At 42.0% G+C, this 26,775-nt stretch overlaps 3 protein-coding genes across 8 annotated transcripts in view; 2 read left to right on the forward strand and 1 right to left on the reverse strand.

The window, feature by feature from the left end:
• Positions 1–522: 522 nt before the first annotated feature.
• On the forward strand, positions 523–6,470 carry si:ch211-244c8.4 (mucin-17). Its single transcript, XM_054754817.1, has one exon. It carries the CDS (start codon positions 699–701, stop codon positions 3,207–3,209), a length of 2,511 nt encoding a protein of 836 aa, XP_054610792.1. The 5' UTR covers positions 523–698; the 3' UTR covers positions 3,210–6,470.
• Positions 5,697–24,903, reverse strand: phldb2a (pleckstrin homology-like domain, family B, member 2a). Of its 5 annotated transcripts, none has more exons than XM_054754814.1 (17): positions 24,711–24,903; positions 23,557–23,666; positions 21,277–22,226; positions 20,867–21,187; positions 17,835–17,969; positions 16,708–16,845; positions 13,750–13,893; positions 13,245–13,355; positions 13,084–13,176; positions 12,837–12,971; positions 12,429–12,528; positions 9,997–10,204; positions 9,824–9,914; positions 9,513–9,659; positions 8,885–9,104; positions 8,713–8,798; positions 5,697–8,622 (listed from the first exon to the last, which is right to left on the reverse strand). In XM_054754814.1, exons 2-17 carry the CDS (start codon positions 23,600–23,602, stop codon positions 8,482–8,484), a joined length of 3,066 nt encoding a protein of 1,021 aa, XP_054610789.1. In that variant the 5' UTR covers positions 23,603–23,666; positions 24,711–24,903; the 3' UTR covers positions 5,697–8,481. The 5 variants fall into 5 exon arrangements, with proteins under 5 accessions (XP_054610789.1, XP_054610788.1, XP_054610787.1 ...); XM_054754813.1 differs by having other exon boundaries at positions 9,997–10,201; positions 12,837–12,974; XM_054754812.1 differs by having other exon boundaries at positions 12,837–12,974.
• gabrr3a (gamma-aminobutyric acid type A receptor subunit rho3a) overlaps positions 14,064–26,775 on the forward strand; it is a 33,557-nt gene continuing 20,845 nt past the window's right edge. Inside the window, exons 1-2 of one of the 2 annotated variants that reach the window (XM_054754821.1) lie at positions 14,064–14,220; positions 17,868–17,989. The gene's annotated coding sequence lies outside the window, so the exon portion shown is untranslated. Of the gene's footprint in view, positions 14,221–14,945; positions 15,006–17,867; positions 17,990–26,775 lie in introns of those variants that run through there. The other variant, XM_054754820.1, reaches the window with a different exon arrangement.

Raw genomic sequence — 26,775 nt, forward strand, 5'->3', positions numbered from 1 at the left:
ACTTTTTTCCTGGTTGTGGAAATATAATTCACAGAAGCCTCATATATGCTTTTAAAATGTGGTCTGAAATGCTGAATACAATATTCCGCGATATCTCAAGTACATAAGAATGATAAATTGTTTTGATAAATTGAGTACTTCCTAGATGTAAATGTATTTATCTTTGCTGTCGTGGAATTTCTAGTGAAAGGACCACAAGTAAAATCAAATCTCCATTAATAAACTTCACAGTATTTTTAAGCTGCTTATAGAGATGCAGTGCGTTAGATGAATTAATGAGGATATTTAAAATAATCCACATCATTTACAAATCTAAATTTGGCGCTATGAGCAGTCTATTTGTTTTTGCTGTTTGTGTAAACAGTAATCAGGCATAGAGAGAGTGAGAGAGAAAATGTTGATGACAGCCCCTGGCTCTGCATTGCTGACGAAAGCGGCTTAGCCCTCAGTTGCCATGGCAACCGGCGAGAGGAGCCAGGCAAGAAAAAAAAGGAGGCGAAGGGGAGGGGCTTTGGAGGGAGAACTAGAGGAGAAAGCGTTGGAGATAGACAGAGGGAGGGGATGCAACGAGAGCAACGGAGGTGAAGACGTTTTTTCGAAGGGAGACAAAGATACACTCTGCTATAAATGCTCCATTCAGCGACAGGGGAATAATAACAGCAGCACGAGAGGGACGGACGGGGGACGACGCAGAGAAGATGGATGTACAGACAGAGAACATGGACCCCTCGCCTTGTGAATCAAGTGGAAAAATTCGCAAAGGATTCAAGTTGTTTGGCAAACGCAAGCCTGGTAGCATCTTTTCTATTAAAAACAACAAATCACCCGTTACCAGGAGCCAAACCCTTGATGGATTACCAGACGGCGCTGCACCTGATTCAGAGTCTGAGGCGGACAAGGAGAAGGCGCAGGGGGTGAGTCAAGGAGACGGCGAGCATACAGAGGAGGAGCTGACGGGTGAGATGGCTGCTGCTCGCAACTCCATTTCTTCAACCGGCTCGGCCAAGTCCCTCAGTTTTTTTTCGCGGCTGAGAGGGGCCCGTAGAGGAGGCGGGGACCGCAGAGTCCAGACTGTTTCCCAGCCGGTGTGTCGGCAACGGCCAGGGCTGAAGGGTCTCTTTGGCAGCGTGAAGTTCCGCTCGAAAGACAAGGAGGACAAAGTGGACGCTCCCCCAAGCCCACTCCTCATGTCCTCTCGCTCCAACAGTGTGGAAATCATCAAAGAGGACCTCAGCCTCACCCCTAAATCTCATCCTCGCTCTCTAGAGAGCCCTGAGAAAGCGAGCAGCGAGGCCACTCAGGGCTCCCCGACAGCAGCAGGTGATATGAGGGATGGGAATGTGGCACCTGCGCTTCCTGGTGAGAGCAGCCTGGGCTCCTTGCTGGAGGACATTTCCTCTCTCCTCACCTTTGAGTCCATCTCAGGAGGAGACATCATGGCAGACGTTGAGGCAGAGTGGGGGAAAGCCCGATGTGCCGCCAGTTTGGAAGCACCTGAGTTCTCAGCGTCAACCACTTCTCACATCTCCAGACAAGCTGCCGCCTCTCCACCAACCTCCACTTCTTCACCTGCAGCCGCCCCCACTTTAACCTCTTCTTCTGTTGCAACACCAATCCTGAGCACTTTTACCAAATCCTCCACACTGACCATTCAGGCGAATAAACCAAGCTCAGACTCTACTCCAACCTTTGAGCAGCCTTCCACTGGAATTACAATAAAATCTGCTAACATTAAACCTTCATTTCCTCCGGTGACATCAACAACTCCCCCAAAAATGTCCACCCCTTCAGCAACAATGGTGCCTACTACTACCACTCTGATTAACCAGACCTCTGTGGACAAGACAAACCTTAACTCATCTGTTGGCAAACTGGCTTCATCAGACACAGCAGCACCTCATCCTCAAGGCATCACCTCAGTAAGTAAGCCTCCCCCTGTAGCTACCCCACCTCTTCTCCCACCCGTTAAACCCCCAACCCAAAGTCCACCCGCCCCTGCCAGTTGGCAAACTTCCTCTTACACCAAACCTCAAAGTGTATCTGCAAAGATTGAATCTGCTCTCAATACCGTACCTCCTTTCATTTCCACTATAACAACGGTTACGCCATCAGTGCCAGCTGTTTCTATACCTGCACAGTCGGGGATGCCTAGTAAAAACTCCATCCCTCCAGATTGTACCCCACCTGAGACTAGCCCACCCATGGCTAAACAGACTCTTGTGTCTGTTGATACCACTAGTCATGCAAGAGGACAGAGTCTAGTCTCCCAGTCCAAAACCCCCTCTATACCTGTGACTGTATCTAAAGACCCCCCTGTTCCTGCATGCATTCCGGTGTCTGTAGCTGCTCTGTCTGGCGTGCCAACTCCTATTGACCCTCCTATAGACCCCCCTGCCCCGGCCCATGTTGCAGTTCCAGCATATAAAAGCCCTCCTACCCTGACCCATGTTCCAGTTCCAGTGTCAAAAAGTCCTCCTGCATTGACCCACGATCCAGTTACATTGTCAAAAATGACTCCTTCCCGGGTCCATGATCCAGTTGCAGTGTCAAAAAGCCCTCCTGTTCCAGCGCAGATCCCAGTTACTTCACCCAAATCCCCCCCTGCCCCTGTCACTTCCCTTCCTACATCCCCTGTGCCTTTGCCAAGTGAAGCTGCAGCATCTAACAAGATGACAGCAAGTGAGGCAAGTGAGCCAACAAATGGGCACTTGTCTAGTCCGAGTAGCACAGATGCAGAAGGTGCCAAAATGGATGAACAGCTTAATGGGTCACGCATGGACCCCTCCAAAGAAAGGAGGACACAAGTAAAGGCACTAAGCAAAATTCCTGTAGTTGGAGGAGGCCGAGCAGGAAAGCAACCAGTACGGGACAGCCAACACGCTGAGGATGACTCAAGCAGAGACCCACCTACTCCTGTGCTAGAACAGGACAGGCCTCTCTTGGACTTCCATGATACAGAGAGCAGAGACAAAGGTGTCAGTGTTGAGGTCCATGTGCCCATCACTAAACCCAGCCAGGAGGGGAGTCAGCTGCCTCACCAGTCCAAACCCTTCACCAATGTACCACGTGACTCCAAGATCCCCGTCAAGCACGGCGTCTCTCAAATCCCGCAAGCTAAAGAAGTCCCTCGCACCAAGATACCCGTCTCCAAGGTGCCGGTCCGCAGAGCTGGGAATAAACCGACAGCTACTAGTGTTACACGAAAATAATAATTCTTGTGACATCCCCCTCCCCTTTTAACGTCACTACTCTACATGTTGGTTTGTCATCTACTGGCTTCACGAGACAACACAAAGGAAAGACGCCAGCACTTGAGCACAAACATCTCCACAAGCCTGACTGGCACTCAGGAAAGGGTCAGGGTTGAACACGCAGCAAGCAACAAGGTCAAACGTTGTGGTGCAGGAACAGGAACTGGTTGGGTGATTTTCCTACAGACTTTAATTCAGCCTTTTCTACAGTATTTTAAACTTTTGTTACACATGCTTTTTGCAGAGGACGTCAAATCCTACCTTTTGTTCTCTGTTGATATCCAGAGCAGCTCCAAAATACTGTATACATTCCACACCTATCTCTGATGTATGTAGCAGAAAATGTGCCATTTTCTTTGTTTTTGCACTGGTCCCGATGTACATGCCCTTATGTGTTTGCCTGCGCCAATGTAACGTGGCTACATCACAAAGGGAGAGCGTTTTGAAAGAGGACATGGAAGTGACTCAGTCGGCGGCCATTATGAATGGCTCAGTGGACGTTTGAGAGGATGCAGAGATGAGGCCTCTGCCTCGTGTATGGACTCATATCCTCATCCCACTTATACTCAGATGATCTGTGTGCATAGTCTTATCTATGTGGTTTCCTATTTAATCAATAAAATGATATGTGTACTTAGAAAGCGGACATCTGTTTGACTGAAATTTAAAGCAGGGTTTAAGATGAAGTAGGAATGGCTTTTCAGCTCATTTAATATGGAAGGATGACAATGCTGTCACTGACTATAAAAATGAGAGCATAGGAATATTTCCGCCGTTCAAATCCCAGCATGGCTTCACTGTGACCTCCTCACAGGAGACAGCCTGCACGCTACAAGCTCACTGACCTGAATAGAAGGCACAAGTATCATGCATAGCTTGTTAACACGAAGGAGGGGGTGCAAATCGGTGTTGTTGCCATTTGCGGTGTGTAATGCATCTCTGTCAAAACGATGCAAACATTCTGCAAGGAGTAAAATTATGATGGATTTTGATAGGATACACGGGGTGTTTTCATTTGTGGCCCCCCTCCAAATGCTTTAGAAGACAGCAAGCACACATGTAATGCAGATATCCACATAGATTTAGAACCACTGGGCAAATGGTCAGTGACATCTGAGCAATGAGTTCGTGTCAGACATTTTGCTTGATGGCAGTTTTTCAACCAGTCCCCTCATGGTGTAAACTACATTTAGTGGTATTGGACTAAACACCTTAAAGTTACAGTGGGTGTTTTGAAGAGCGCGCTGAGTTGTGTGAGAAATTTCAAGTCGATCCGACTTATGGGGTCGCGCGCGGTTTAATAACAGCGCCGTCATGTGGTGTGTTTGTCAGAAAAATACTAGCACCAGCAACAAAGTAGAGGTGCATGTTTTGACCACTTTTCACCCTTTTGTGTGCAGCAGTTCAGGAGTGGAAGAGTTAGCTAACACACTAAAAATAGGACACTGTAGATGTGTTGAAACTCAGAAGACATGTTGCTGCTTGGAGTTGAGAGTTAGGGTTTTTTTCCAAGAAGATAGGGTGCATCACACAGAACAGTGAAGGGCTAGCGAATGGCTATTAAAGCTATTTAAGAGCATGTAGAAATAATCGGAAGCAATCATAATTATATTACACACTTAGGAAATGGATGGCATGATCCCTTTTGCGGCTTGGAATAGGAAACTCATTTGAAAAGGTTCACTGAATGCAGCCTTTTGTCCATAACCATTCACATGATAATACCTCTTCCACGCTTATAAATAATAACGACAACCGCCTTTATGGCCGCAGAACACACTGAAGAGTTAACTTTTGAGTTACATCGCATGAGCTTTCTTAGACAATAAGGTGTTTGTGTGTTTGTTCCCAGTGTGATGCACCCACAATGCACTGGGACGGCCACCCTGGTGCATCGAGTGGATGCGTATGTGTCTGCATCTGCCTCTGGAGAGCCATGTGCCTCTTTAGAGCCTAATTTAGCATGCTTCATTCTGTGTTTCTATGCCAACCCCACAAGGTCAACCAATAGGAGAGGTGTGTGAGCAACAGTGGGAGGAGTTTTTTTAAACATGAGTGCCTTCCTTACTTTAGCACTAAAAAGACACTTGCAAAGTGGAATGACTGTATTGAAATATAACAATTAAACACGTACTTTAATCTCATTTAGGGGGTGAAATTGGCCTAATTGTGTTTTTGTATCCAGGTTAAGGTTACTGTATACTGATCATTATTATATTTGCCTGGAGCAAGTAATACACAAGTCACGCCAGGGCAGTAAACCTACTAACTCATGCGCGCATTCATTAGGCACATTGTATTTATGCCTGAGTTGATCAAGGCCATTATGTTCTTTACATGTGACGGGATGCTTAATACAAATCACTGACACTAACGCAAAATGTAAAAATGTTATTTAATGTTATTTAATGTTCCCAGTTTTCATGGGAAAGTGATTTTTAATTTTCCACTACAAAAAACACGACTTAATGTCGACTCAAGGCAGTGTGGTATAGAAACAATGCAATTTCCCCAAATAAAATTCTTATTAAAAAGTATTTATTTTCATTTTTTTGAAGACACAAAATGTAAAAAAAAAAAAAAAAGTACTGTATTGTGCAATACAAAAATATATAAATGTGATGTACAACTCACATACAAGAGCATACTGATATTAAACGGGGGCAACAGACACATTTTGTCTTTTTTACTGCTCAATGACAGATGGATGAAAGCATTACGTCATTTTGGTGCAATAAATCTCGCACTGAGGGCCCCTGCTGGTGAAAAATAATACTGATAAAATAATACTTTGCATGACCTCATCACATTGTGTTAGCAGCCTCTGTAACAGCTAGAGGGCGCTATTTGTCGTACTCGGAAGACTGGCAGCAGCAATCACACTCGATGGAGGGTACCCAAATTAAATAAACATAAAGCCAAAAATAACCATTTAAAATAATGAATTTAAAGGCGAAATGATTTAATTGAGCATCAATTAATTAAATGAATTGTGACACATGATATTTAATAATGATAGTGAAACTATTTGGTAATTATTTCATGACCAGTTCATGCCTTTTTAAATGGCTTGGCATTTTTAGGAATCTGTCAAAGTCACCCATCAAAGAAGTGGAGGGCGGAATCAGTGGTCTGATTGGTTTAATTGCAACGTAAGTCAATAATAATAATAATAATAACGTGTATTGGCCAGAAAATAAATAATTAATGAATAGTTTCCTCATAATTTTTTATATAATATTTTGCAATTGCATTCATGATGAATTTAATAAATGATTTCACATATTAATTATCAATTTATTTGGCTTTATATTCATTTAAGATTGGCGCAAAAATAAAAGCCTTCACAAAGTGCTGGCGTTTATAAGAGGTAAAATAACACATTCCAATAACGCAGTCAATTCAAAAACACGCGGCGATGTGTGCGTTTACGTAAACACAAAGTAAGACATTGTCTTTGATCAGAGACCACCAGGATGCTGTGATCAACTAAATCAGATTTAAGTGCTTGGAAGATATGAGAAATTATAGTGATTAAGGTAAAGAGAAATGAACGAGTGATACGGACCTCTCTCTTTATGGAATGAAAGTGCGTTACATTGTCGGAGGTTAAAACAGCAGCCACACGCCTCAAGCAAGGAGGTTACTGTGTGTTTTAATCACCATTTGTAACTACTTTTCCCCTGATGCCCCTTTTCCACTGCACGTTAGGCGACCCTGCTCTGCATGGATCTGTTAGCCACTGTTATGTCCACTGGCAAAAGCTGGTGCTATCAGCTACTGCTGGTACCCTGCTGCTTGAATATACACAACTAGCAATGACACAAAATAAACACGCATGCTAAGTGGATGCTAAAGTATTGTACTCCACGGTCACCACTTTGCTGCAGCTCCCTGTTTTCTCGCTGCCCTCAGTCTCCTTACCTTACCTGGGCTAAAAAATATAGGAGACCCTCGTTCGTCTTCATCGCGGTTTGTTTGCGTGGCTGTTCCGACTGGTGCCTTCACTGCAGCCTGGTTTTCGCAGCTTTCAGCTGTACTGTTTTGTAATAGACGGCTTCAAACTGATACAAGTAGATACATGCCAGCACTGTGCATTGGACTCTTTTTTTTTTTTTTTTTTTTTACTTGTTGGACATTACAAAGGAATGTAGATTTAATACAGGGGTGTCCAAACTTTTCCCACCGAGGGCCACATACAGAAAAATGAAAGGAAGCATATGTAGATATGCTAAGAAGTTATATATATTTTTAAAAAAAAAACATCTCTGTGTTGTGATATAGGTGATGCGTTACTGGCATGAACTTCTGGCTTTGCTCTTTTTCCCCCATTTTTGCTGTTTTTATTAAATTTGGAAACTTTTCATAATATACTTTCTTCTTACATAATCTGCATCAATTCCTTTTTCGTAATATTATGACTTTATTCCCATAATATTATAACTTTTCCTTCAACCTAGTTTTCCAGAAATTACAACTTTATTTTGTTTTGTTTGTTTCTCATAATATTACAGCTTTAAAAAAAGCATACTTTTTCTTTAATATTTCAACTCTACGCTTTTAAAATGGCATTATTTTTTGTCGTAATATTACGCGTTTATTCTTGTAAAATTGCACCTTTTTTCTCATTATGGTTTGACTTTATTCTCGTAAAATTACAGCTGTTTTTTTTTTCAATTTTCTCCGTTTTTTTTCCAATACTTTTTGTAAGTTTTCTTCTCATAATTAGGACTTGACTTCATATTTTGACTTTATTCTTGTAGCATTTTAACTTTTTCCACAATGTAATTTTATTATACCTTATACCTTTTTAAAAAATAAATTTTTTTCTTTAATATTTCAACTTTATGCTACAGAAATGACGTTATTTTACTAAATTATACTCAAACGTCATTTTCATAAAATTACAACCTTTTCTCATTAGAGTACAACTTTTTTCTTGTCATATTTTAACTTTATTTACTGCTGAGTTTTCCATTTTTTTTTTGTGTTAAATTATATTTTTACAGTGTGCTGCGAGCCAGTAAAAGAAATAGCCACAAATGGCCCCAGGGCCGCACTTTGGACACCCCTGATTTGGTACATAAACAATAGCTTAATGATGAGACTGGTATATTATGATCTTTATACTTGATTACATGATAGAGTGATTGAGCATTCAGGACTTCACATACGACACATTCAAACACACACACACACACACACACACACAAACACCTTTTAGGCTGCGTTACACCATGAAGTGCATGTGTCCCTCTGCACCGGTCACAATGACATCCATCCAGATACGCATGGCCTCAGGGGACGGGGCCACCATGTAGTACACTCGATCATGAGTCTTCACACTAAAGGTCAGCGAGGGGTTGGGACTCTTGCGTGTAAAAGGTGATGTTGAAATTGGAGTGAGAGTGAGGAAAGATGTCAACAATAGTTAAAAAAAAAAGGCAAACAAAATGCTTACTTTGTGTGCATTCTTCAAATGGTCATAGTACACCTCCTCTATGGCTTGGAAGTAAATGACTCCTTTCATCTTGGTTTCATGTTTATCTGTGGTGAGGAGGGCAGAAAACAGCATCATTTTAAAGAGACATCACTGCCATCCTCTCTTTCTAAATCGAGGGCGAGTTGCTTGCCTGCATAGTAAGTGAGCGTCCTGCGATTCTGGTCAAACACGAACCAGCGTTTTTTCCATGTCTTGATTTTGCCCCCCATCTTGACAAGGAAGCCTCGGCATGTTTTGTCCGTGATGGCCAGATGGAAGCAGGCATCCGGATTGTGTCCCGCCGCCTCAATGTGGTCGTGAAGGTCGAAGTCATCTTTCCTCACAGGCAGGTAGCGTGTCAGGAGTCTGGACTGTGGCCACATTTATTAGATTACAGACGGGTGACACTTCATTAGGTATACGCCTAATCCAGTGAGATCCAATACAAGAGCTCTACTAGAAATCATGTCATTTTAAGTAAACAATGCTCAGTTCTGATTGACACTAATTTAATCCTATTTTTATTACTGTGGTTGTAGTTTGCAGTGTACTGCATCGTACTAAACGCTGTTTATGTTATTACTATTTTGTTCTGTGTGTACTATTTTTTACACATATGTAGCCCAAAAAGGTGAGAAAAACAGGACAAACACCTCAGTATGATGCATCCTTTCTGACAGTAAAATGTGCCAATTTTTGATACAGGTCTTGTATTGGATCTCACAAGACGTGTGCAGGTGTACCTAATGTTTGATTTACATGTGTCTGTGATGGAATACCTGAGATCTTTGTTTCTCCCTGAGCTTCACCTCCCTCTCCACAAGCCTCTGTCTCCTGGTCGTCTCCTCCTGCAGTCGTTTCTCCAGTTCCTCCCTTCTTCTTCGCTCCTCCTCGAGGGCGTGCCTGCGTATCTCCATTTCACGCTCCTACACGTCCAACATCAGGTTGGTCAGAGTCAACATCAGACACAGCACATACTGTACTCTAAAGGCAGCAGTTTGCATATCACTTATGTGCTGCATCTCACTGTATTTTGTAGTTGTACCTGATATTGTGGTCAGCGAGCGTACATTTCGCTATGAAGTCTTACCCTGTGCTCAAGCAGTCGTAGCTTTTCCACCTGCGCCTCTCGGAGTAAACGCTCCATCTCCTCAAGCTTGGCCATGTTGGACATACTGGCACTGACAACACAAGCGTTAGATTTGGTTTGGATGAGACACACACACACACACTTGGTTGCAGATACTCGCCATGAGTTCCAACCTGGAGATGTTATCCGGAGAGCATGCAGAGAAGCTGGTCTCCAGACTGTCAGAGCTGTCCACACTGACTGTGTCGGAGGCCTGGCTGTTATCCGGGTAGGACAGAGAGTCGAGGAAAACATTGGGCTCCGATAGCAATCGGTTACAGAAATCACTTTTTCTCTGTCTGTCGTGCACGCCGTCATTTATGTGAGTGTGGCTGTTGCCTGCTGACAGATGAGGATGTTAAATATTGGATTCAGGCAATGTTATTGTGCAGCAAAAACATTTGAATGGCAAGGGATAAAAGTGCCATTTCTCAATACCTTCAACTCGATCCAAGATCAAAATGTTTGTCCTTCCAGATGGGTGAGCTATTATTTTTTTTTAAACCAAACACTAACTGGTACCAATATACTGGAGTGTTCCCCACATTTGATTAAAGGCGAGGCCGAAAAGTAATGACGTTTAAGGTACCTGTACTGCTCACAGCCACTAGGGGTTATGTTTGTATGATAGGTGGCGATGGACATGATATGCTGTGATGAACAGTATCTGACAAAAGTGATTACACCCGTCACATTTCAGCAACCATTGTTGTTATACTTAGAAATGAAACTTGGATATATCCTGGAGTAGTCTGTATACAGCTTACAGGGTTTCCCCTAGGATTTTTTGAAGATGTGGTGGTGGGCTGGTGGGCGGTCTGTCGTGGCTGTGTCATGCCACTGATGCGTCACTGTGATAGCATTTTGTTTTTTAAATGTTTACATTTACTGTTGGTAATAATGTCAACGTTAGGGTCTTCTCACAGGCTTGAACAAGAAATGCATTGATTGACTTTAAAGACCTTTCTCTTGGTCTTTTCTTCCTCTCCTTGTCTGTCAAGTGCCAACAAGGCAGACAGACGATTCCGGTCCATGTTTGTATGATATTTGATATTGATATTTGATTTAAAACTAATTGTGGTCAATATGTAAATAATAGGCCACACATGTATATTCATAAAGCACATGGGTGCTCACACTTTTTCAGCCTGTGTGCTACTTTTAATATGACCGAGTCCCAAAGATCTACCACCTACTATAAATATAGAAAATATGCTTATGTACTATATTTATAAATATGAGTATTTATGTACATTGTACATGTATATCACACTTTTTCAGCATGCAAGTTACAAATCAAAATGAGCCACCTCTTACTATAAAACATATATATAAAATCTAACGGGTAAACTTTGCAACTACTATAATAAATACTAAGAATTATATTTCACATTCACAGTTTCAGAGTTTACAGGTAATCAAAATAGCTGATCATTCATATCATTCAGTAATTCACAAGTCAAGTCAATATGGCAACAAAAGATAATTAGACATAAATCCTCAATAGTTGTGTCAGTCAACACGTAGCTACGTAGCGTTCATATACATACACTTCATGTATTATGTCCAGTTAGCATACGAGCAGTGAAAATTTACTTTATTAAGTTGCATTATCCATGTGTGGCTGCGGACATCTGTTCTCCACTTTTTTTGCCGTGGAGGCACAAGAGCGAATCAGGAGGAGGCTTCATAGCTGACGGATGTTATATGACATCTAAAAAGTGACGATTATGACGTGGGTGACACGTGACCCACACTACCTTCGTGATCGCTGTAACGGGCACCCCTGATAGAGCGTATATTTCCATTCAAACAGTGTATGAAGGTGTGGCAGCTTTTATTTTGCCGTGGCGGGCCGCCACAATCATGTACAATGTAGCAGAAACCCTGGCTTGTATAGAAATATAGATTTACTATCCACTGAAAATGACATGTCTGAATTGTGTCCAACGTGTCAATATTTACTGTGAGCGCCATTGTTATGCAGCATTGCCTTAACCACAGTACATGTTCATGATTCCCTCAATGAACTGCAGCTCCCCGGTGCCGGCAGCACTCGTGCATTCCCAGAACATGGCGCCACCGCCACCATGCTTGACTGTGGGCAAGACACAATTATCTTGCTACTCACTTGTGTTTCCAGCTAATTTAGGGAACAATGGCTGTGCGTTGATCGAGTTTCAGTGGATCATAAATCTATGCTGCTATACAATCTGTACACTGACTACTCTAAGTCATATCTGCATTGCTAACATGTGAGTGGTGTACTCCCTTTTGTGAGATACTGTTTGAAACAGCACTGAATACACAATGACTCGACAAATGGGAATTTTAATTCGTACAATGTGCAAGCTCCTATGAGAAAACCTTCCGCAGACAGCCGAGACACAATGAGAAAATTATAATAATGACAATTCCAAATTAATGCCATTTCAATAAATGGCACGCACATCTCCTTAAGGTTTGCTTGTAAAATGATGCAGATTATTGCATCAGTGCAGCGTCTGCTGTCCAGAAACCAGGTTATATGGTTGTGTTGTTTATTTGATGCAACAGCGTGACTCACTTTTTGGCAGGCGTCTAGTGTTCAGGTCTCGAGGGGCGAAGCTGAGGCCTTGTGGGATGACGCTGCCACAGCTGGAGCTTTGAGACAAAGGCAGATGGGCCTGCGGAGTGGGGAAAAAGCAGCAAAGCTCAAGCTGGTCACTCACTGCAAGGCGTCGCGGCGTTCACACAAATGCAAACATCTGGCACGCATTGAATTCCCGAGGATTTCTCTTTGGCTGGGTCACTTTGCTAAGCACATCCAGAAATGTGGAAAATCCCCCTTTGTTGTTGTGAAAACTTAATGGTAATGATTATAAATTATAAATTGTATCAGAGCATCTACAATCCAAGATGTAAAATGTCTATGACTCCTTTTCCTGCAGATGTGAAACACTGCAATGATGAATAAGAAATTAACCCCAATGACCTTTGGTGGAAGGGTGCGTCCCAGAGTTCTTCCATAAAGAGCGACGAGCTGCTCTCTCCTCTTATGTGTTCCGTTGTCACTTGGATGCGCAGTGTTTTCCTTGCCGCTTCTCCTCCTTTCCCTCATGGTGTGTATCTGCTAGAGTCAGCACACAGACAACAGGGCTTTCTCATCACATCAAAGACAAAATATAGTCGTAGAAGACCACAACGTAACCCGCTGGACATGTGCGTCATCATACACCCACCTCTTTGATGGCAGTATTATTGCTGTTAGCCAAGTTCTGCTTCTCAGACAGCTCTGCATACTTTCCTTCCAAAGACGCCAGCTTCTCTCTCTCCTGCCGGCCATCATGATGACATCGTCAGGGACCGCAAAAAAATCATCAGCCACTGCTAAACGTCTTACCTTCTGCAGCATGATGAGCAGATTGTTTTTTTCCCTCTGGAAGTTCTCTCGCTCCTGCTGGGACTGCAGAACAATCTGCGAGGACTGTTTCTTCAGCGTGGCAAGTCTCTCCTGAAAAAAAAAAAAAGAACATTGTTGTTAACTTTTGGACAGTAAAGAGTAAATTGCATTCTGGGATAGCAACATTTTTTGTGACATGCATACTCTTATTGCATCTACCAATTCATCTACAATTAATAAAAATACTCTGTATAAAAGTATATAAAAAGTGTCCAAACAAATAAATTATTCTTTAGGTGTTTAAAATGATGTACTGTAAATAGCATGGCTGTAAATTGTGTGTCATGCTTGTGTGTCATGATGGCATTAGGGTTCGGTTATTGCAAAATGTAAATTAAAAAAAACAATTCTATGCCCTTCAGCATATATGATGCATGTAATTAAGTTGGCTGAAACTTAGAAAAATACAAAAACAACGTCCACATACTGTATATTAGACACGTACCTTGCGTGTGATAGCGAGACGTTGACAGTCAGCGATCTCTCTCAGTAAATGACTCTGATTTTCCTTTTCCTCATCTTGGTCAATCTCTTTCTCTAATTTCTGAAACTCCAGATCCTCCAAGCTTTTGGTTTGCTCCTCTGCTTCCTGCGACAGACATATTTATTCAAATGCACCATCCAAAATATGAATTGGACCCTCCAAAAAAATCAGGGAAAATTTCGAGTGAACTGAAACGCATCACAATACACCACGTGATATCTCTTCTCTTATTGGTCAGCGGAGACGGACTCAAAAGTGTAAACAGGAAAAAAGTGTTGTGCGGAATAGTGAGTGTATTCGCGCCAGTAATCACAACATAGAATAAACTTACCTTTTTGGGACAACTTTAGTTTACAGACAAGTGCACTTTCAGGGACACCCTCCATTCCACGGTGTAAAGAAGACGTGTTGACCGCATATATGGTACCCAAAGTAAGTTACCCTGCAGTTATGTCACCAATATTCTCGATGGGCCATTTGAAGTAGTTATGCACTTTACTTTTTGTTCATTTTATTACATTTTTACTTATGTGTTACAATTACATTTACTAAACACAGTTGCACCTTTGGCTGCTGGGGGACGGAGCGATCAAATAACAATAGATTCAAGATTGATACGAGCTCAATTGATATTTTCCACTTCTCTTCTATAGTTTCTTTAGTTATTCTTTTCTTATGTTATTCATTTTGTCTCTAGAGCTGCATCCAAGAGCATAGAGCTGATTATCCAATTAATTGAATATTTTCAATTACGTAGAGTTCAGCCTCTTAAATAGGAATATTTTTTAAATGCCTTATTCGTCAGTGAAAGCAGACAAGCAAACAACATATTCACAAAAGTCAGCTTTGACTACGTTGGAAAAACGTAATTGGCAAATTTGCCTCTTTTCTGATATGCTGTGGCGCAAACCACTAACTGTGTTTGGTTCCTATTGATTTGGTCCGTCAAGGGCAGTGGTGCTCACACTTTTTCAGCCTGCGAGTTACTTTTAAAATGACCACGTCCCAAAGATCTCCCTCCTACTATATAATATTGTAGCGACAGGTACAAGTATACTGTATTGTGTTGCTCCCAGCTGCTGTTTTGTGTCTGAGCTATAGGGGGCAGTCGGGTCCAGCATGTTGGTTGGAGCAAGCGTTTGGAGTAAAAAGGCGTAGATCAAGAGAGAAGGAAGTGTTGCTGTTTTACACACGTGTAGCTAAGTGCTCCTGCAACTGTAAGTGCTTTTCAGATTATGAAAATAAATGGCCAACTGAATACAGTTATTCAGCCGTCATTACAATATAGAAAATAGATATATTTACTATACTTGTTGTTGTTTTTTTTTTTTTAAATATGAGGACGTATTTATGTACGTTATACGTGTATATCAGGGGTGCACGCACTTTTTCAGCATGCAAGTTAAAAGTCAAAATGATCTACCTCTTTCTATAAAACATAGATAATAAAATCTATCCGCTGAACTTTGAAATACTATGGTAAATATTAATATTAGTATTTCACATTCACATTTTAGAAGTTTACAGGTAATGAAAGTAGGTGATATCATAATTATATTCAATATGGCAGTAAAGATAGTTATACATAATTCCTCAATAGTTGTGTACATAACCTGAGTACTGGTAATATGTCAGTCTAAATAGCTACGTAACGTTCTAGGACACAGTTCATGAATTACATCCAGCTAGCATTTGCTATCAAACATTATCGATGTACAAGAATTGAAAATGATTATGCAAAGGACAATGCAGCAAATTAAAAAGGTTTCAGCAATGACACCTTTTAATCATGAGATAATAGTTAAAGAAGCGAACGTGTAGGAAACACTGATTTCTGTAGTGTAGTTCATGACGCAAAGCAAAGCCATCAAACAATGCAGTTTTTTTCTTCATAACTCGCCGCTACAAGTGAACAGACAACTTCTGTTATAGAAAGCATCTTGCCGCTGAGTGAGTTTGTCCGTAATCAGAATAATAAAGATGAAAGTCGCATCTGTGTGTGTAGCTTGAGACGTCGTGGCGGAGCAAGAACAAATCAGGAGGGGAGGTTAGTGTCAGCTGACTGATGTCATATGACATCTACAAAGTGACGTTTACGCAATCGACTCGATTAGTCAATTAATCAAAACAACATGTTTCAGATTAATCGATTAACAAAATAATGGTTAGTTGCAGCCCTAATTGTTACATCATCTATATTGGTTTTTTTTAAAATTGTATTTATTCACAGTATTGTTACAACACTGTTGACAAACTCGGGGAATAAGTCACTGGACAAAGGATTTGAATGACAACCAATAATAGTTTGTGCTTTTTAAAAAGTTATTTAGCATTATTAACTTTATTTTTCAATATAAGAAAAATTTATCTTTTGTTGATATCGTTACATTATATCAGAGCTTCTCAAATAGGGGGGCGGGCTCCCCTGGGGGAGAGCAGTGAACTGGTTTCTGCTTTCAGTTTTGAGTTCAGTCAGTACATTACATATCAATAAATAGATATTATCAGTTTCTCATTAGTATTTCAAATCAGTGGGGGCATGAAAACATTTTTGTCCCCCAGTGGGGGCATGACAGAAAATTATTGCGAACCACTGGCTTATATTGTTTTTATATTTTGTTAAATTGTTCACCAATAAATGGCAAAATCACAAACTCAATCAATGATCCTCAAACATTTCTAATAAAACGCGTCAGTATCAGTGCCAGTATGGGTTTTGGCAAACACTGTATTTACTTGGTATCAGATCAGTACAAAGATTTGCAGTATCGCCCAGCCCTATTTTGGCCGAGCCAATTTATTAATCATATTAGAGAAAGTGATCAATTGATATGAAAGCACCATAACACAATTAGGGTACACAACATGTAATATACACTAAATATATACCTTACGTACTGACAAAAGTTTTTTTTTTACCTGTGCCTTCTCAGTGTGGCTAACTTTGTCCGAACTATGAACCTTTTCCCTAAGTTGGTCGAGAAGCTCCTTTTCTTTTTGCAGCTGGGACATCTCTGACTCCTGCTCTCCTTCCAGCAAAGCACACTCCACCTCCATCTGTAGGAACAAATAAAGGAATGAATATAAAAAGAAATACCCCGGCACAAATACAAGCATTGTATCACAGTTTTTCTCCATTGGTTTGGCTTCTTTCCTGAAACAGAAATGACACTCTCAAAACTTTCAGATCATTTGGCCAAACAGTCTTACAATTCCGCACAACACCATAGATCCCTTGAAAAAGCACATATCTCTCCCAATACACTTCACTCTTGTGTCAAAACTGCATTCCTTTCCCATATAAATTGCTTATAATTGTTTTAATTGCAAATTTAAAGGCATCGTCCCTTTGGCATTGTGTAAGCACTGCAAGTCAAAATGTTTCGATGTTTTGTCACTACGGCAGAGGACCATTGAAATACCCCTGGTGTCTACCTCTCAGTCTTAGCCCTGTCCTTCATTACAACAACAATCGCATCTAAAGTTTGACATCAAACATTGCACTCATGCTGCCAAGGAAATTGTAACTATTTTTATTCACAAACATAAAGTAACCTCCATACATAGGAGTAATAAGAACATGTGTTTAGTACGACATCATATACAGTACATATAGTATACATAGTAGGACTGTAATATAAACATAAACAAAAAACTTGGAAGATGATGTCGCAGAGTTTTACAACTGACACTTCTTCCTTGGTCGCTGTCCTCACCCTCTTGGGCGTCCACATACCCCTGACTATCTGATCACAGGTTATCATCCACATCACAGTGCAAGTACTAGTTTGACCTGACGGTAGAATAATCAAATTATCCAGTGTTCCAAGAGATTCGTATACGGTATCCACGGTATTGCTGACTCATTTTGACAATTGCACAGACCGCTGTGCATGTGATGACGTATGCAATGAAACGGCGCCGACGTGTTCAGGAGAGAACACACATCAGGATCAACAGTTCAGTTTAGATCAATAAGATTTACTCAATTGTGCTAAACGTGCAACAAACAACTGTGTTATCAGTTGCACGACGGCATGGAGTACCTCTCTTACTGACTCCTCCATCTGGTTATCCAGGTCTTTAATCTTCTGCTCCAGCTCTTCAATATTGTTCACAACCTGGATCCTCTCCTCTTCAATATGTGTTACTTCCTGCTTCAGCTGCACGCTCTCCAACACCTGCAAGCCATATAAGGGAGGTACGTAGCTTGAATACTCTCACAGACCCACAACAGACAACTCATATGGATATTTATGATGTGAACTTAACATAGAAATCCCCGTCATAATAATTTTACAACAAGGGGGGGAAAAAAGGACATAGCTCCCTGCATTAAGTGTGATGTTAAAGATACAGACAGGCAGTTGTACTTTTGAGAATAACAGCAGCAGCTGTTTTAACTTCCTAGCAGTTGGATCCATGACAGTGACTTGGTGTAATGGAAAGCTCCAACAATGCATTTTGTTGCCAAAGTTCTCCAAACTCTACTAACAATCGATACTGTACATTTTATTATGTGTTGTTAAATATTCTGCCTTTAAGGCGGGGTTACCAACGTTTTTTCTTGTGAGAGCAACTTTTACAAAATTAAAATGGCCAAGAGCTACTCATTTTTGTAACATTTATTTTCATAGCTTATTTCTACCCGGGCAAAGCGAATATGCTTGTTTTACAGAGAACATTAACAAAATGCTGGTATCCACAACTCACATTTTGTGTTTCAGAATGCATTTCTTTCTAGCGTTCAGACATTATTAACCGAAAACCTGAATGAAAAGTAGGCCTGCAGGCGCCTCATGTGGTCGTGGGGGCTGCCTGGTGTCCGTGGGCACCATATTGGTGACCCCTGCTTTAATGGAAAACTGCACTTTTTAAAAATGTTTGCCCATCATTCACAATCCTTATGTGAGACATGAACACATATGGCTTTCTTGTTTCTGTGTGCTTTTAAAAATTTAAAAACAGATAAAAAGAGACAGCTCATTACTGCACGTATGGGACATACTTACTCCTCCTAAAAAGTCGTCTGAAAAAGTCTCCAAAAAGCGGCAACTCTGCTCCATATAATGTGACGTGCATATGAACCAAGCTTCAGCGGCATTGTTATTATTATTATTAACATTGTTACATCGATCGAACTACATGGCGTATTGACACTTAGCCATAACACACCGGCTAGCTATTAGCCGGCTAGCTATTAGCCGGCTAACGACAAGCTTCACCACAGACTCGCCCGTAGCGCATCAGTGTCGTGCTCACAACACCTCAGACACTACCAAAAAGATAAGGCTACATATTTGAGATGCCGCCACTGCTGCTGTGTTTTTATTTCTGAGTTTGAAAAAGTGAACGCTAGGTGTAGGCGTTCGTTTCTACGACATTGCTATGTGAGATCAATGCGCCGAGCAAGGAAGTTCCGGTAATGCTTAGAATGGCCTAAATACGCAAAATACTGTAAGTATTACACGCTATCATGAACGTACCTGTTACTACATGGTCACAACATAAAGCTCTAAAACATGCTGTCGCTTTTTAACTGTTTTTATATCTTCAAAATGCACAGAAAAGAGAAAGACGTGTGTGTTCATGTCTCACATAAGTGAGATGATTTGTGGATGATGGGCAAAATTCCCAAAAGAAGTGCAGTTTTCCTTTAAGGTGCTTAGAGGAATCGAGGAATAAAGTCATGTGATAAGCAATACCAGGAGTATTTTATATCATGTAAATATTATTTCTCCACAAGGATCTCTTTGTGCATTATTCATTACTTTTTAAGGTACAATCACCAGTCTCAATTTTTAATACAAATTTCTAAACATCTGGAAAAACGTCTTTACCATGTGTATGCACCAGATTTCTTCCATGCACTCACACACACACACTGATACACACAAATGCACACATAATAATTCTCAGTGGGATAGAGTCATTTCCTGCCCCCGCACCCCCAACCCTGCGCCCTCCCCTTTCTTGTGGAGTTGAATGGTTGAGTGCTGAAGCACAACTAGGTCTTCTTCATTAAAACCAGACACACCATTGGGTTGTAACAGTTTTAGAGTGGAAAAAGGCTTCACTTTCACGTAGACAGTAACTCGAGCACTGAGACTGTGGAGGAGAAGCCGACCTGGCAGCTGAAATCGCACAATTTGATACATTTACTTTGTGCTCTGAGCTAAAACCACAACCACGGTCCGTGAAGGAATTAATATGATAATTGTAGTATCAAGGCTCTAATGGAGTTGTACAAAATGCCATGGCCCTATCTAAACAAACCCACGAAAGAGCAACAAATAAAAGAATGCATAAAATAAGACATACACTAACTTGCGACAAAGAGGGGCATGTGCAAGTCATCCACACTGCACATGTTTCCACTTTACAGCAATCAACACAATTCCAGTTACAACCAAATATTTACCGTATCATGTCTATTAAAACCTTTCAAGACTGATTGGTTGCGCCTTAAAAGGTGATCTGTGCAGGGTTATGCGGGGGAGAAAAAAGAAACATGTTCATAGAAATCATTGGCTTTCATTGTCCAAAATTTAAACAAACAAAGATAAACAATCTCTCGGCAGCCTGATAAAGTGCATTCCACATGAGGGGTGCGTCCCACTGGTTTTCATTACTACAGCTTGTGGTGAAGAACACCAAGTCAGAAGAAATAAAATTGTGTTAAAGTACTTTTTAGTTTCTTGTGAGTCCTTACTATATTTGAAAGTGTCCCAGGTAAGCATTATGAGTGGCTCAACCAACAATAAACTGTACCGACTGTTGTCAAGCAGTTTTCCAGATTATGCTTTTGTAGTTGACCTTTAATGTGTACTACCTACTTATCGACAAAAATAGCTTTGTTTTAGTAACAAAAGCTACAAGTAAATAAAGTTGGTAGGCAAAGTTAGGGCAGAGCAAAATAAAAGACTCAAACAGGTATCATACTACCGTGCCCAGCGTTAAGGACAGCAGCACTGTAAGCGTTGGAACACCAACTGATCGGGTACTGGAAATGTCAGTCATGACCATCCAGTAGGTAACATGCAGTGAAAAAGACACATAAGATAGCAGATCAAACAACCTTAGATCTCTGGTGGCTGGAGGGTGAGGGCGCGCTGCTGTTGAGGCTCAGAGACGGCGAATGGACCTCTCTGTAGCTGTTCTGCTGACGACCGCTGACTTGCTGCTCGTCACTGAGAAGCAAATCTCGGCCCTTAATGCCAAAGCAGCTCTCTGGAACCGCGCTGCTAGGAGAGTCGGAGAAAACAGACTCATCGTCTGACACCTGCAGCTTCTCCAACTCTTTATTGATCTTCTGCAGGTCCGAAACTGCTGAACCTGCAGGCTCCACATGTGCAAACTCAGTGCACAGGTTCATGATGGTCTCCAGACGCTGACTCTCCTGTAGACAAGGGTGTGTTGGTAATATTCTTTTGTGGAGGTTCCAAGATGATGCATAGCGACACTCCTAAGACTGAAAAAGTAACTCACCAGTTTCTGCACTTTCTGCTCCCTGAGTCTCTCATCTCTCTGGTGCTGGTGATAGTCTCTCAACTCCTCTTTGCAGTTCAGTGAGCTGATGCTGCCCACCCGTTGTCCTGGACTTAGCCCTCCCTTCCCAAATGATAACCTCCGCTCTCCAAAGCTCACATCTAAGTTTGGTCCGTCTATCTCGACACCTAAAGAGCTCAGGGAGGCCAGGCTGGCTCTCCTGGGAGTATTGGGCATGCTTGCTGGTACTGTCACATCTGGTGGTTGCTCAAGGGAGGAGAGACTGCGTCGGGCCATGGTCGAGCGCCCTCCTCTGTGTACATGAGGCGGCAGGGATAAAATTGGAGGATCTAAGGGATTGTGGAGGCGTGGTAGGGAACGACTGTGCATGCCCAGACTGCTGAGGGAACCCGTTGAATATTTCCTCTGCCTGGAATCACTCACAGCTTTACCTTGCGAGTATAGTCTGCGGCCCATTCGAGGGCTTGAGGGCACACTAGCTGTGCCGCTCTTGACACATGGAGAACGAGGTAGCGGTTCTCCATAAGAGGAAAGGGGAGAACTTCCATCTGTGGGGAGGAGCAGGCTGTCTTGTGACTGGTGGCGAGGACTGGAGTGACGTAGAAAGCCATTGGAGTTTAACTGCCGCTCACCCTGGCGAGGGGATGGGGGCACGCTGCTGCTGGTCATGTATGAAAAGGTTCTAGAAGAAGCTGGCTGGTGCTCAGTGTTGCTGAGTATGGACAGCGGCCGTTTGGACTGGGGTCCACCAGGGGAAGGCATGTTGAAATACTTGCGGCTGCACTCAGCTGCCCTCAGACTGGCCTCCAGGGCACTCTTCCTACGCTGCAGCGTTTCCATCAGCTCCTGAAGCTCCACCTTAGAGCGGGACCCCCTGAGCAAGGTCCTACCTACTGAGCCACTGCCGCTGGTCTCCATCTTCACACAGTCTGTAGATGGGAGCAAGTTAACAGAGCATATAATCCTGACGCTTTTTTGGGTCACGCCATAAAGTGGAGCTGCTATAATAAGCTGAGCTATCAGCCATGTGCTGAGTAAGTGGGGGAAAACCAGTGAAGAATGTGCGCTCATAGACTTTCAAGCCCAATACAAACATTGCTCCTATCGGTTGCCAAGTGTCTTCTTAAAAGGGAAGAAGCCAGAATGCATCATGCACCCGACTCTGAGAGTACAGACCAGCTCATGCCTTAATACGCTATATGGGCATGTACACTGGAACACATAGACATAACCTACTGAATCTGTAGTGTCATTGACCAACACAGAAAAGTACAGTAGGCCTGATTGGAACACACCAATGTGTCATTACATTTTGCCACTTTTCCATCAAGCAGAGCCCTGTTCAGTTGGGTACTATGTGCATTTCAATTCCCGGATGATGTTAAGTGTACAGAAATAACCTTTACAACATTTGTGTGAATACTAATCACACTAGTAAAGCGTAGAGATAGGTGCTTCTCTTCCTGTCACTCACACATGCCAGTAACCTGGAGAGATACTGCCATGACACAGAAACCCGCTCAGAAATAAAGGGTCTCAAAGGTTGGGCAAGTTAGCAAACAGCAGAGTTAAAGGGACGGAGACTGCTTTTGTCTATGTGCACGTGCTACGGACATGTACGTCTATACAAGACGGTGGTGAGTATTTGGAGCGAGTTGCATACAGTCCCTTTTAAGACCAATGAAGCAGAGTCATCAAACTGTTGAACAGCTAAGAAAAAATACATCTTTTTTCATTGTAATCTACAAGTTGCTATTTCACTGATTCTGAGTTAAAAAAAAACCAAAACAATTATTGTCTTTGATTTGGTCTTTTTCCAAACACAGGTCTTGAAAAAGAGGCGTCGTCTTATATTCAGAGCCGTCTAATATTCAGGTAAATTATAGCTGTCCTATGTAGTCCTATCTGTCCTCACTAGTGTTTGTCCAACCTAGTCTTTGAGCATGAACTGATTAATCGGATGAGATGCAATACATCCTCTAAGACAATCTGAACAGCCCAGTTGCAATCAATTCAGTGCTCTGAGAATACAATGACTTGGATGAAGGACAATATTCACAGATACGGGTAATTAGCTGGTAACTGTGTGTCATGCTCCTATGTACATTACACAGTCCACCAATCCAGCATAATCCTTGTGCGATGGAAAGGCATGACAGACCAGGGTTTACTGTTCTTAACCCTCGCATGGAAAGTGGGGCATATTTATACTACTTGATGGAAACATGGATGTAACCTGCAAGTAGGGTCAAGTCTTACCTGAGCCGTAACCCAGTGTGCTCACAGTCGCCCTTTGAGGAAGCATCCCACTCCTTGACTTCAACCTCTGTCCTTCAATTCCGTTGGAGTCAGGATTCAACTGTGGTATGCTGCCAGAGAGGCAAACAAAAAATGTCAACTTGCAGACTGGCAGTGGGGATTGTGTGAGAAAATGTGTCGTGTGGATGTGAAGGTCTGAACACTGAAGGACAGAACATGTAATTAGCTGCAAACGATACAGAGCGAACATGCCAAGAAAGTGCAACCTTAATTGCTGCTACTATTCCATGCACATTTAAATGTCACATTCATTGAATAATATATACGCTACATTAGAGTGATTTCGAAAGTCAGACTGTACTTTTTCTGACACGCACATGCATAGAAAAAGGAGAGATGGTTGATGTGAGACTTTGTGGTCCTGCTGTCTGGAGAGCGGGCCTACAGGAAGTAGGGTATCCTTTTACACACTCACACAATCAATCAGCATGAGTTCATTCTTAAGACCCCCTCCCTCCCAAAAAAGAGGTGGGCCTCATGTCAGGAGTGAGCGATTTTACTGCATCACCCAGACTACAAGCCGGCAGGGTAATACAGAGAGTCAACAAACAGGATGATGTAAACAGTATGCTGAATGCAAATTCATTAAATGTGTGCATTCAGGTTATTCGGGTATATTAGGTTCAAACTCTAATAAAAGAACGTTGGTTTCCAACTTTATTATAACTATTATCAAATGTAAAACAGCAGTTTAAAGATACTGCCAATAGCCAACACATGGGACAAAACTCCATTCACGTTAAGGGATGAAGACAACTGTCCAAGCAAAACTACTAAAAATACATAACTTTGCTCCTATGTAGAAGAAAATCAATGCAATGTTTTTGGTGATGCAAATTTGCATACACACACAGGCCAGTGTTACTTCCCAGCAGTCAAAGCGTCAACAATTTAGCCTGAAAGCTGCAAGACTGACTGTATTGTTTTCTTTGCCACCACTTGACCAAGTTAAAATAAATAAAAAAAAACAGCAATAATTTGCAAGTGAAAGTTAATATTCACCACAACCTGGACATGCATCTCTGTGAGCATCTCTCCGTCATCTACTTACATGTGTGACCCGACTTTCCACAATAAAAGCTCCCCCCCCTCACCTTAGTTGTGTGTTGCATCGTCAGAGCTGCCGTCCCTGCTGGTTTGGATATGAAAATCCTCTTGTCCCTGCACGGAGGACGCAGCAGAGTAAAAACCCCAAAGTCCTCCTGTGACAAAGGATCAGACAGGAGACCCTTCCCACCTCCCCGGAGAGGGGAGGGAGGAAGAAGAGCAGAACTGCAGCCTGATGAATGTTACTTTGCAGAATCAGGCACCACTGTTGCCCCTGTTGGTGGTTAGAAGTACTGCACAGAAATGACAGGAACCAGAGAGGATGATAATGAGTAAGAAACTAATCAGCTGCTTTGGGAAGTGCTGTGTGAAGAGTAAATCAGCAGGTTAAAAGTACTCTATTACATGAGTACCACCATTATACCAACAAACTATACAACAAACTATAGCGATGAAAAAATAACTTTTTGTGGTTTTGATCTTGATGATCTAGGAAATCACAAATTAGATCATAGTAATTAGTAGGTAATAAGCAAATGGGAAAGCAGTGATTTAAGCTTTATTTAAGTTTGGATTTAAGACAATTAATATAATTGATTTAGAGAGTTAACAATCCTTTTTTTTTTTGTTCCCAGATATGCAGTAGAAGCAAAAAATGCAAAATACTCCAGGCACATAAAACCTGTACTTCTCTGTAAAACAAGACCAATCCACAGTATACATGTAGGTAGTAAAATCTGTTGAGACTTGGACTGTTGTTTTTCTGCGGTATGTGGAGGCGGGGGTGGGCTCTTTGGCTGCTTTATAAAGAGAGAAAACTTCTCTCCCCCTCATGACGTCCAACCATACAGATGGGGAGTAAAACCACTTAAAATGTACTTTGTTTGTGGAGTAAATATATTAGTTTGTGATTAACTTCATAGCAAATATTGTTTGGATACAGGACTGGTAGATACAAAGATGCAGGAGAAGCAGCTGAAGGAAAAGCTTACATAAGAAAAATCCCCCAATTCTCCCGGAACTAAAACTTCAATGACATCATGGGCAGGGGGGCTGTGCAGAGCCTGGACAAGATGATTACTTCCAGACTCAGACCTTGGATCTTTGACATGAATCCACATACACACACGTTCACGTCTTGTGAGTTGCAGAGGACACATTTTTCAACGAGATGGAACTTTTAAGAAGACATTTTGGTTATGACATGCACCTACACAAAGTTGAAGATTGACACCCCATGGGGTGCACCTTAAGCTAACTCTTCAACTACTGAACCGCTGCACACAGAAGGGTGACAATGTGTCAAAAGACGCACCCCTGCTGTGTTGCCTGTGCTATTATTAATCGGACAAATGCACCACATGTCGGCGCCGTTATTAAACCCCAAAATTTGACCACATAGGGTGGTTTAACTTGAAATTTCTCACACAGCTCAATGAACTCTTCAAAACACCCACTGTAACGTAGCCGTGTTTAGCCAAATCGCCGCAAAATTTGGTACACACATTTTCGGGACTGACATGCATCCATCCATCCATTTTCTATACCGCTTCTTCTCTTTAGGGTCGCGGGGGCATGCTGGAGCCTATTCCAGCTGACTTCGGGTGACAGGCGGGGTACACCCTGGACTGGTGGCCAGCCAATCGCAGGGCACATATAGACAAACAACCATTCACACTCACATTCATACCTGTGGACAATTTAGAGTCGCCAATTAACCTAACATGCATGTTTTTTGGACGTGGGACAAGCAAATGTCTGTAAAATTTTGGTTGAAAACATTGGTTGAAAAACATGGCCGCCATCAAGGAAAACGTCTTTGCTGGGACACAGGTGAGACTTAGCAACTCACTGGGCATAAATCATTGATGATTTGTCTAATGATGATACAATTTTGAGGATATCTGTAGTACATGTAGGCTAGCGTCATCTTCCGAAGCATTTGGAGCACAACCCATAGGGGGCGCCACAAATGCCATTTAGTGAGGACACAGTTCAGTGTTAACCATGAACCCTGTTGTGTGCAGAACTGGAAAAAAGGTCAGACATGACCCTCCTCAAAACCTTTTTCTTGAACATTGTGATATTTTAAAATTATGTTTTGGAGCTTTG

This window comes from Dunckerocampus dactyliophorus, chromosome 16 (assembly GCF_027744805.1).
Source record: "Dunckerocampus dactyliophorus isolate RoL2022-P2 chromosome 16, RoL_Ddac_1.1, whole genome shotgun sequence".
In the NCBI taxonomy this organism is placed as follows: domain Eukaryota; kingdom Metazoa; phylum Chordata; class Actinopteri; order Syngnathiformes; family Syngnathidae; genus Dunckerocampus; species Dunckerocampus dactyliophorus.